Below are 12,242 nucleotides of genomic sequence, written 5' to 3'. Positions count from 1 at the left end.
AGCCAAATAGCTTATATTCTGTACTGTAGCTGCGAACTTCATTCTAACATTAGCTATGTGTCATATGAAAACATTGTTTATTAGCTGCATGGTGCATAACGCATGTACAGCACTTGGAGGAGAGTGGGGCAGTTGGAAAACAGAATGACTCAGTCAATGCAAATATTATTCCATTATCGGAGAAAAAAATAACTTGGAGCACATTCCAGATTGTGTTTTATCTTAGATACACACACAAAAATATCAAGTTATTGTTGTATACTGATAGTATTTGCCGTGGAGCTAAACTGTGTGTAGAGTAGTTTAGCTGCTGGCCAGACGTGGAATGGAGTTCTGTTTGTGTCATATGAAGCCAAAATCCCTGTGTATTTCTCTGAAAATGGCTGTTCTTAGGCTTTTGACTCATCCCATCAGTGTGGAAATCCCTTTTCTGCCATATTTTAAATCCATTTGGGCTATTAAAGTGCTGTTAATTTCCAGTCAACATTTTTTGGTATCTTATTCCTGAAACTCTACCTGCTAATTCAGTTAATTTATCATGTTTCCAGTAACCTCAGTTACTAATCAAGTCTGTTCATCTAGCAGGTGAAAATGTGAGGACTGATAACTAGCTAGCTTTTGTCAGAGAAGCAGCTTTTGTTTCAATTGCAATTCTTTATCACAGTCTAAACAATTCTTGCAAAACTGGGCATTCGTCCACTGCCATCCCTCCTTCCCTCCAGGGTCCTGTGATTGGGGTTGATCAAGGACGTCTTTGTTTGTACTTGCCTCTCTTGAAAAGCTACTTCTGTATTCTGGGATGTGTAGATTACATATTGACATGCCACCTTTTGGGAGCTGTCAAGTGGTTTTGAAGCGTGGGCCTCTACTCCTCTGGGCCTTTGCCATTATTGAAAACTCCTGGATTATGGAAAATTTGTTTGGGTTGTGGGAAGGAACACATTAGCTACTGTCCACATGTGTAGCTGAATTCTGTTTGTATAGTACGAAGCCAACGTCCCCATGTATTTTTCTGAAAATGGTTTTTCAGGGACTTTTTTGACTAATTTTTACTGATGTAAGATTAAGGGTAGCAGAACACTTTAATTCACAGTAATACTCAAATTTCCCTTAGCATGTATTCCAGTTAAAGGAATTTGTAGCAATTTTCCCTTTCATTCACTTTTAGGAAAGACATAGTATTACTTTGCAAAAGTCTTAATCGCCTAACATCTTAATTTCTTTGTAGCCTCTAAGTGCTTGACTTTGTTGGTGGAAATTCATCCAGTTAACAATGTGAAGGTTCTGAAAGCTGTAGATAGTTGCATCTGGGTACAGGTAAGCTAATTTATTACTAATCACCTTAATTGAAAGGCATAAAACTCTAAGGCTGTATTTTTTTTTAATAAAAAAAATTCTTATATAACATCAAAGATATAAATGCATTTGCTTAATGTGACTTTCTGTATGCAATATTTCTATCATATACTCGCAAAGTGAAATAGTTAAGCTTGTATATGGAGGCATCTCTCTATTTTAATCAAATCGGCCTACTCCTTGTTCCCTACATGTATCATTCCATCTTCTACCTGAGCCTTTACACGGCTGGTCTCTCATATCTGAAATCTACTTTCTTCTCATGTCCATGTTTTAGAAATTCTTAGCCTTCCTGAATGCACAATTCAAATATCAGCTCCTATGGGAGTCTTCCTACTTCTTAGTCCTCTGTCCTTCTGAAAATTTCTCTTCCTTTGTACATACTTTTCCCTCATTAAACTCTAAGGTCTTTGAAAGCAGGTACTGCCTTTTGCCTTTCTTTATATCCTCAGTGCCTAACACAGTGGCTGGCATGTAGTATATGCTTAATAAATGTTTGTTAATTGACTGATTTTAAATTTACTTACTTGGTATATATGTTATATCCCCTCAGTGGAATGTAGGTGACTCAAGGTCAGGGATAAGAAAATTGAGACCAAGTAATTAACTTGGAATCCCCAGTATAGTTACTATTAAATCTTCTCTAAGTTAGGGTCATAAACATGCAACAGTTTGTAGGACTACTGAATAGGCATTCGAAATATTGCCTTGGCTGTGCATTGTCCGAACAGATCTCAGCCTGAGGTGCGAGAGGAAGAACTGACACAGAGGAATTAGATGGTGGATAAGGGCTGGTAGTTCTGGAACCCTAGTTTCATCAGGAATTGGTTTAAAAGGGAACAATAGGTACATATCTAGAAGAGTACAAAAATCTTCTAAATTTAGAAAGAAATAAAAGGCTAAGTGGATAGAGGGGGGAAGAGAAGGATTTTTAGAGGGGAAGGTGAGTGAATAGGATAAGAGGGGGGTAACAGAAGGACAGGAATGGGAGGATAAGGATCCCTGGAAGGGGGAGGGCAAGATAGCAGGCTGAGGTTTAGGACTAAATCACTTTTGATGGTCACTTTTTCCTCCAAAGAAAATCTTATTGCTGGGAACTTCCACCTGATGGACCCAGGCTTTCTCAGAATCATAAGACATCCTCTACCCCTTAACATAGTCATCGTCAGAATAATGTTCTGTCACCTACTCAGCAGAGGAAACACAAAGTGGAGAAAGTATCAAGAGCCCCTAGATGAGTCCTCTTTCTTAGGTTGCCACATGGGAGTGGCCAGGCTGGGATGGTGGAAAAAGAACTGCCATATCCTGTTACGGAAAGTTTCTTGAAAGAGTGTGTTACTTGTCATGAGGGGAGAGTAGAAGGAAAAGAGCATCAGGGGTGGGGTCACTCCCTATCATTTAAAATTCATCAGCTCTTTCTGCTCTGTGGCCAGTAAGGGAATGCCTTGACATCTCAAAGAGTAAAGCCCTCTCCCTAAGTCACATATGTGGCTGGCCAGAAGCAGGAAGGGCACCTGGAATGACTCCCATAGACCATACTCTCATTTGACCCCTGTGATGCCTATTAGCTACCACATACATATGTATGTTTCTTGTGCATATGCATGTTTCTGAGTCTGGTTCAAACTTGTATCTAGGGCACAAGCTTAATTTCTTTTGGTCTTCCCAGAGATAGTTACTACAATCCTCTCCTATCCTTGGTCTCCCACATAACTACCTTCTTTTCTCTTGTAAGATATACATATCATAAATCCTGAATTAAATCTGCAGTTGAAACCTACATATTATTGAAATTTTTTAAACTTTTGAGTTATTGGTCCTGATAATAGCATCTTTGAGCTGACGATATTCTTGTATATGTTCTAGTGGACCAATATGGGTACAAATATTCCACAAAATTGATTAGTTTATTCTGCTAGTTTTACTGTATTTCTTCAAAAGTCAGAGTAGTAGAAAGGAGGATAATTTGAGACAAAGAATCCATTTTTGGTTCAGTCCTCAGGCCTAGGTCTTTGGAACAAAGCATGCTTCAGATAATGTAGTACTGTTTTCTTGTTTATTTTTTAAAGTACTATTTTTCTAATGGTATTAGCTAATAATATGTATTTTTTCTCTTCCTACATTCTACGACACAGCAAAGCCAGCTTTCTTGCTGTTCATCATGTATAACATAATATCTCTCATTTCTGTACCTTTCCACTAGTCATTTCCTGTGCCAAGAATGCATTTCTTTCTCATTGCTAACTCATAGAATCTCTTGTTTCCTTCAAAATTCCTTTTAAGCACTACCTTTGATAGGAAGCCTTTCCTGATTCCTTCCCCTGGCTGTTATTGCCTTCCTTTCCAAAATCACTTTATATTTTAAAAAATATTCTATATTTATTTATATGTGTACATGCTGTTTCCTTTGATAGAACGTAAACTCCTTGAGGTCAGGGTCTGTTTCATTTTTGTCTTTGTATCACTAGAACCTACCATGGTATCTGGTATTCAGTATGTTTAACGAGCGATTATTGATGGTTTGGTTTACTTGACTTTTAAAAGAATGATGAAAGAACTATTTAGATCATTGAAATCTTCACATGATGCTTTAATGACACATTTTCTTCATTATCAGTTATTCAAACTTAAAAAGATACTTGAGGATGAAGTAGTGTCTTCCTACTTTTGTCGTTGTTCAGTCATGTCTGACTCTTCATGATCCCATTTGGGATTTTCTTAGCAGAGACACGGGAGTGGTTTGCCATTTTCTTCTCCAATTCATTTAATTTTTTTTCCTTTTTTTCTTTACTTTTTAAAAAATGTATTTCAGACTTAATAGAAAAACTTAAATACACAATAAGAAAAAGAAATATATTACAAACTTAAATATTAAAACTTAAATACAAAAGAAGAAAAGAAAAAGCACTGCCATACACACAACAGAACATAAGAGAGGATTCAAAATACACAGCAATAAATTTCTATTTCAAGAAAGCCTATATAATAAATGCTACTCTTTGTGTTCAGAGCTGTCCATCTTTGCTTCCTTGTAAATTTTCTTTTGTTCTCTGCTGTGCACTTTTTACTTTGTTCTTTTTCCCCCCTTCTTTCCCTGTCCCCCTAAAAAGTATAAATAAGTATGGATATATATATATATATATATTATATATATAGGAAATGATATGTATATATATATACACACACATGCACACATACACACATATATGCACATACATACATATGTACACACACATATACACAGAGACATATACATACATACATATACATATGTACACTTACACATATACATATACTTAGATATCTATAATCATACTCATATATCAACATATACATTCATATGCATCTATGGAAGACTGTACTATACTCATTTGTCCTCTGTTTCTCTGAGGGTAGATAACATCTTCCTTCATAAGTCTGAGTCTTTCCGTATTTTTCTAAGTCCACCAACTCATCATTTCCTACACCACAGCAATATTCTAACCTTATACTGTCTAGTTATTTTAAATTGTCTAAACCAATATTGATTAATATGGTTGACATATAGTTTATTTTCCCTATTTTTCTTTTATGATTAGATTTGTTTTAGATTTAACTTTGTCTGAGGTCATGATTACTACCCCTGCTTTTTTTCCTAATAAATTCTACTCCTGAACTTTATTTTATGTTTGTGTGTACCTCATTTCCTATCCCTCCTGACTGTTCTGCTTTACTTCTACCTGCTATCTTGCCCTCCCCCTTCCAAGGATCCTTATCTTCCCATTCCTGTCCTTCTGTTACCCCCTTCTTATCCTATTCCCTCACCTTCCCCTCTAAAAATCCTTCTCTTCCCCGTCTCTATCCACTTAGCCTTTTATTTCTTTCTAAATTTAGAAGATTTTTGTACTCTTCTAGATATATACCTATTGTTCCCTTTTAAACCAATTCCTGATGAAACTAGGGTTCCAGAACTACCAGCCCTTATCCACCATCTAATTCCTCTGTGTCAGTTCTTCCTCTCACACCTCATTTGGGTACAATAATTACTCTTTTTACCTGTTTCTAAATGGTTTTACTTTTTAAAATCATGTCATACTCAGATCTACCCCAATCTTTCTTATGGACTACCCAATTAATAATGACAATGTTAGCATAAATGTTACATCTCCTTGTATGAAAGGTAAACAGTCTGTCCTTATTGAGTCCCTTGTAATTGATCTTTGATATATATGCCTTATATTTTTCTTGGATCTTATATGTCGAACCTTCTATTAAGTTCAGGGTTTTTTTTTTTAACAAAGTGCTGAAAGTCTGACAATTCATTATCCATTTTTTTTCATTCAGGATTATGTTTAACTTTTCTGGGTATGATATTTTTGGCTGCAACCCCCGGTCTTTTGTTCTTCAATATATACTGTTCCAAGATCTGTGGTCTTTTAGTGTCACCACTGCTAGGTCTTATGTGATTATAATTGCGTCACCGCCATATTTAAATTTTTTTCTTGCTGCTAGTAATATTTTATCCTTGAGCTGAAGGTTTTGGAATTTGACTATGATATTCCCGTTAGTTTTCCTTGTAGAATCTCTTTCAGATGATGATCGGTGAATTTTTTCTTTTTCTACTTTCCCCTGTTGTTCTAATTAATGCTTCAGGACAATTTTCTTCAATTATTTCTTGTATTATTGTATCAGGATTCTTTTTTTTTTTTGATCATAGCTTTCAGGTAGTCTGATTATTTTGTTTTCTCTTCTTGATCTGTTCTCTAGATCTGTTGTTTTTCTTATGTTTCACATTCTCTTATATTTTTTCATTCTTTATATTTTGTTTTATTATTTGTTGATGTCTTACAACTTCATTGGCTTCTCCTTGCCCAATTCTAATTTTCAAGGAATCATTTTCATCCTTAAGATTCTAAATTTCCTTTTCTAATTGGTTGGCTTTCTTTTCATAATCTTATTTTTCCTGGATTGTTCTTATTATTTTTTAACATTTTTCCTCAATCTCTCTCATTTGATTTTTAAAGTCTTTTTTAAGTTCTTCTATGAATTCTTTTTGGGCAGGTGACCATGTGACATTACTCTTCGGGGGAGGCGAGGCTTTTTTTGTGCTTCAGTATCCTCCTGTGAAGATGAAACTTAGTCTTTATTCCTATAGTAACTTTCTGTGGTTGGATTCTTTCTCCTTTGCCTGCTCTTTTTTTTTTTTAATAGCAGCTTATTTTTTGTAATCACTTCTAGTTCCTGGAGTATGGGGGTTGGTGCCTCTGGCCTCAGGTCCTCCTTTAGTTCTCCCCTACAGCTTGAAACTGAAACCAAGAGCTCTGCCTTCCTGTAAGTGCCCACAGTCAGCAGTGTCCCTGCCCCACTGCTTCTGCCCTCGCTGGGCATGTGCTGGTTCCTTCTGCCCAGGGCCATGTCTCTTCTCACCCAGGGCCATGTCTAGGCAGCACAACGGGGTCTGGCATTCCTTATCAGCAGAGGTTCCCTCAATCTTCCCTGGCTCAGACATACTCTGGACACTATCAGGAAGTGAAAGTTCCTGTGGCTGGGGCCAAGGTTACCTCCCAACCCAGCTAGCCCCAGGGCTTGCCACTTGTTTCAGTGGAACTACCCTAGAGGTGTTTACTCATCACAGGGATCAACCTCTGTCTTGAGATTTTTCTTCAGATCTTCAAATTGTCCCAGGAGGATCACTGCTCAGCCCCAATTCTTGTTTATTTTTATCACTCTATGTTTGCCCTGAGGCACTATTTTATCTTGTTTGTGGGGGAAATCTGGAGAGCTTGGAATTTTCTGATCTATTCTACCATCTTCCCAGAATCCTCTCTCTCTAGCTTTTTAGAGATAAGGAAACTGAGGCACATAGGGGCTAAGTGACTTGCTCACACAGCTAGCCAGATTTAAACTCAGATCTTCCTGCCTCCAAGCCTAGCACTCTATCCACTGCACCACCTACCTGCCCCTTTCCCTTTTTTAGTCCCTTTGTTTTTCTTCTTTCTTTTTTTTTCTGACTTCCTAATTTATATTTGTAGTCAGACATTATGGGGTGTCTTTGTGTGTGTGTGTGTGTGTGTGTGTGTGTGTGTGTGTGTGTGTGTGTGCTTTCTGAGTCAGAGGAAAGAGAGAAAGACAGACAGAAGGGCATATATTGAGAGAGAGAGAGAGAGAGAGAGAGAGAGAGAGAGAGAGAGAGAGAGAGAGAGAGAGAGAGCGAGAGCCAAAAGACACAGAGACAGATTTTTCCTTTGTACAGGTGCCAACCCTCTTCCTCTTTTGTTTAATTTCTTCTTTATGCAACATGGAGACTGTTATGCCTTACTCATTCTCACTTTTGGCCTTGTACATCATCCAACAGAAGAAACACAGTGGTTTCCACCATATTTTCTTAGTATTTTCTGGTTACATGGTGCTTTGTCTTTTCCTTCAAGTATTGGGGGGGAGAGACAAAAAGATAGAAACAGACAGACAGACAGAGAGAGAAGAGGAGAGGGGGGAAAGAGAAGGGCAGAGAGAGGGGAGACAGGAAGAAGACAAAGGAGAGAATAACAGAGTGAGAGTATGTATCTATATTTGTCTATCTATATCTTCCTCTGATATTAGGTCCTGTTTAAGAAATATACTTTGTTTGATCCTCAAGAAAACAACCACTTACCACTCAGAATATTCAGCTTTTGGTTGACTAGAGGTTCACTGACTCCATATAGGTAGAATCTAATTTAGCATAAATATAGGATCCTAGGATTTAGAACTGGAAGGAACCTTATTGAGAATTTCAGTAATTATCTGGTTCAGTCCCTTTATTTTACAGCTTGGAAAACTGGGTCCAAGAGAGGTGAATGAAATAAATGTTTTGGGAAATAAATAAATATTAATCGTTTTTACAGTTAATAAGTAGCAGTACTGGGACTTAAACCCGGGTATTCTGATTATTTTTAAATGAGTGTTTTTGTTTCTATTGTACCATATTCAGCTTCCCTCTCTCCCCAATATAGTCATTGTATTTTGCGTGTATACCCTCTAAATATGTTTCATGGTCATAAATAAGTCCCGTATCTTGCAGAACACTGATCAGATGCTACTTTTGGAATATCTGTGCTAGCAAGGCAGTTGCTTATGGTTTTGAATAATTTGCTTTTTACAGTTTCTCTACCCAATTGATGAAAGAAATCCTTTCCCAGACAGCCATCTGTTACTGATTTCAGAAGAGAAATGTAAGTGTCTCTTTAGTTTTCATTTAGTATGGCATCCTGGTTAAAACACACACACACACACACACACACACAACACACACACACACACAAACCCCAAGACATATATTAATGAAGCCTTACAAATAAAAATGACCTACTTGCTGAGCTTTTCAAACTCATCCTGGTGGCTTATGCAACTAGGGATACAATCCCATTCCTTTAATGTAAATTCAGTAGTAGAGCTGATTTCCCACAGAGGTGACTTTTCCTGACTACTTTTGATTACCTCATCCTTTTTGTCTTTTTCTCACATGGAGATGTGAGCTACTTGATCACATCTGAGAGGAGGTGAAATTTTAGAGATGTTCCTTCAGAACAGGCCGACATAGTCCAGAATTTTATGCTATCAGCTTTACTGAATCTGCTGTCAGAAACAGAAGCTGTTGTCAGGAGGCAGCCAATATAGGCTTTTCTCCTGAAGAGTACGGGTTTGTGTTTGTGCAGAGCAGTCCCTTGGTGATCAGGAGTGCACACATGTATGATAGCAGGCTTTAAGGAGGAGGTGGTGGTGATCTAATTTGTTCGCTGATACACAAGTGACTGTCTATAAGGTTATTTTAAAGCTATGTGAAGGTTTTAGCCTGATAGACTGCCACAGGTTAGATTTTTTCCTGCTTCTTTCCCCAATTAGCTTGTGTAATGGGGTTTTCCCCCTAAGGTATGTTAATTTGAGTGGTCTAGTTTTATATATGTATATATGCATGTGTGTATATATACATATATATGTTGAATCTGGAACTATAGTGTTATGTATTCTTTTATTTATACACACACACACACATACACATATATATTGAATCTGGAACTATAGGGTTTTGTATTCTTTTATATGTATACATATGTACACACATGTACTCACATGCACAGACACACGCACACACACACATATATGTTGAATCTGGAACTATAGTGTTATATATTCTTTTTTCCAGAGTTGATGTGTGAATCATTGGTTAGTACTTACAGAGAGGAGCACAGCTGATATTAAAAGCATAATGTACTATGGACATTTCAGCGCTAAATAAAAGTAGGGCTTGAAAGAGACCATGGGGTGGAAAAGGGCACTGTTTTTAATTGAGCGTTTATTGTGAGGGCACCATCTGGAGTTGGACTGCTTTGTGTCCTGTCATTTAATCTGTATTCCCACAAGGCTTTGTTCATAACTGCTTCTTTGCCAAATCATTAACTGGAAGCCGTAGTTCTATTTGTCATAAATATTGAATTTTGCTTCCTTTTTTATTTTTTTTAAGATGTTGAACAATTTCATATCCAAGTCTTTAGGGAAGATGAAAATAGGGTGGTAAGTACTTGAATCCTTCTCTACCCCTGCAATTCAAAATTCTTTTATAAACAATTCATTCCTATAATTGTAAAAAAAAAAAGACAGAGTAATACTATTGGGACATAAAAGTACTTTAAAGTTTTAGCCTATAGCTTTATATAATGATGTTGATGACATTAATTGCTGGCATTTAAGGTTTGCAAGTTACTTTATAATATTTTCTCATTTTTTTTCTCACAATTCCCTGGAAAGTAGGTGCTAATATCACCATTTTCCAGATGAGTAAACTAAGGTATACAGAAGTTTTAGTGACTTGCCCAGAGTCACATAGCCAGTAATTATCTGAGGCAGTATTTGAACTCAGGTTTTCCTGATTTTAGGTCCAGTGCTCTATTCACTTGTGCCACCTAGCTGCAGTTTACTATCAAAGAAAGTCACATCCCAAAGTTTTAATCTGAAAGGGATATCAACTGTCTGGAGGCAGCATGATGCTGTAGAAAAGGTGCTGGCGTCAATAGCGATAGATTTGAATTCTGCCTTTGGAACGTGTCTACCTTCTCTCAGCCTCAGTTTCCTTATCTGTTAAAAAAAAAAGAGGGGAGCAGCTAGGTGGCACAGTGGATAGATCACTGGCCCTGGAATCAGGAGGACCTGAGTTCAAATCCGACCTTAGACACATAACACTCACTAGTTGTGTGACTATGGGCAAGTCACTTAACCCCAACTCCCCTCAGAAAAAAAAGAAGGAATTGAACTAGATGACTTTTTAGATCCTTTATACCTCTAAATCTAAGATTCCATGATTTCCCTCAAATCTGCTACAAACTCATAGGTTTGACCAAATGAGGATACTAATAATATAAGAAGTGAGGATAATAGCAAATGTTTACATAGTGCTTCAAGGGTTACAAAGTACATTACATATTATCTCATTTGATTATCACAACAGGTCTGTGAAATATATACTACAAATATTATTATATACATTTACATATGTAGAAATGGAATCACAGAAAGGTCAAATTGGTCACCCAGTTATGAAGTATTGGAAGGGGATTTGAACCCAGGTTTCCTCATGACTCTAAATTGCATGCTGTTTCCACTGTGGCATCTCTGTTATTTACAGATGACTTGGAAATTAACCTGGGATGTCTAAGACTGAGAGGCAAATGTCTCTGGTATCTACTTGGCTCTTGCAGAATGCTTTCTGCATTAGCTAGGATCCATCCATAGGAGATGGGAGCAAGCCAGTGAGGCAATCCTTCAGCCTGTCTCCAGGCTGTGGGTACCCCAGACTAGTTTCCTATTATCCTTAAATGATGCAGCATGTTATAGTAGATGGAACACTGGACTTCAAATAGGCAAAACCTTTGGTTTAAATCCCACATCCCCCCTATCAGCCTCTCAAGAGAAATTCAACCCAAATTTTAAGTATGAATATAAGTGAAAATACAGGATAGCTATTTTAAAGCTCCCCCACCATAGTTGTCCCTTTAGACTATTTCTACTCTTGGTCTACCTATCCCAGTATAGCTTACTTTGAAACCAGATGGGCAAATTGGGGTGGAGAGGTGACAAAATGTAGAAATGCTGCAATTACTATGAGGTAGCACTGTGTAATACAATGATCCTCAGACTTTTTGGTCTTAGGACTTCTTTATAATCTTAAAAATTATTGAGGATACCATGCCCCCCCAAGAGGTTTTGTTTATATAGAATTTATTTATTAGTATTTACCATAATAGAAATTAAAATGTTTCAGTATTATTTCAAAAATAGTTTTGACCTTGTAGACCCCTTGGGATACCAGCACTGCATTTTGAGAACCCCTGGTATAGTAGAAAAAACCCTGGATTGTTAATAAGGAGACCTGAGTTTGAGGCTTACTTCTACATCTAACCCCCTGAATGGGTTTAGAGAAATCACTTAATCTCAGTTTCCTTGTCTATAAAATGAAGAGGTTGAACTAGGTGACCTTTCTGGTACTTTCCTGTTGTGTAATTCTGTATTGTTTCAGGTAAGTATTTGATTGTAGCTGTGGGTGAACTTGCCCCTCCTTTGCCTTCAACACTGAAATGGCTTTATTAGGTTATATAGGAGGTCTGAATCACCTGCTGACTTGCAGTGGGTGTGGCCTGGCCTAGATACTTCTATGTAAAATGGAAATGATGATGAAGTCCTACCTGAAAGCATAGTTGGAAGGAATTATTAATGAAATATTTAAGAGCAATTTTTATCCATGAGATTCTTGATCGCTGATGCTAGTTTTATATAATTATATAACTATGTAACTATATATATATATATATATATATATATATATAACTATATATATATATACACACACACACACACATAAAACTATTTTAAAAATA

At 37.0% G+C, this 12,242-nt stretch overlaps 1 protein-coding gene across 4 annotated transcripts in view; it reads left to right on the top strand.

Moving 5' to 3' along the window:
• The window catches only part of GSAP (gamma-secretase activating protein), a 114,123-nt gene that overhangs the window by 26,278 nt on the left and 75,603 nt on the right, over window positions 1-12,242 (top strand). For all 4 annotated transcript variants that reach the window (XR_013486643.1, XM_020984511.2, XM_020984510.2 and 1 more), the window contains exons 6-8: window positions 1,229-1,317; window positions 8,477-8,546; window positions 9,836-9,885. Coding sequence is in view for 3 of the 4 variants with exons in the window: in XM_020984511.2 (XP_020840170.1) it covers window positions 1,229-1,317; window positions 8,477-8,546; window positions 9,836-9,885 (209 nt within the window). In the remaining variant the exon portion in view is untranslated. The remainder of the gene's footprint in view (window positions 1-1,228; window positions 1,318-8,476; window positions 8,547-9,835; window positions 9,886-12,242) is intronic.

The sequence above is a fragment of the Phascolarctos cinereus genome, unplaced genomic scaffold (genome assembly GCF_003287225.1).
Source record: "Phascolarctos cinereus isolate Bilbo 61053 unplaced genomic scaffold, phaCin_HiC Scaffold_1;HRSCAF=81, whole genome shotgun sequence".
In the NCBI taxonomy this organism is placed as follows: Eukaryota; Metazoa; Chordata; class Mammalia; order Diprotodontia; family Phascolarctidae; genus Phascolarctos; species Phascolarctos cinereus.
Note: the sequence above shows the minus strand (reverse complement) of the source record. Positions and strands in the feature narration are given on the sequence as shown.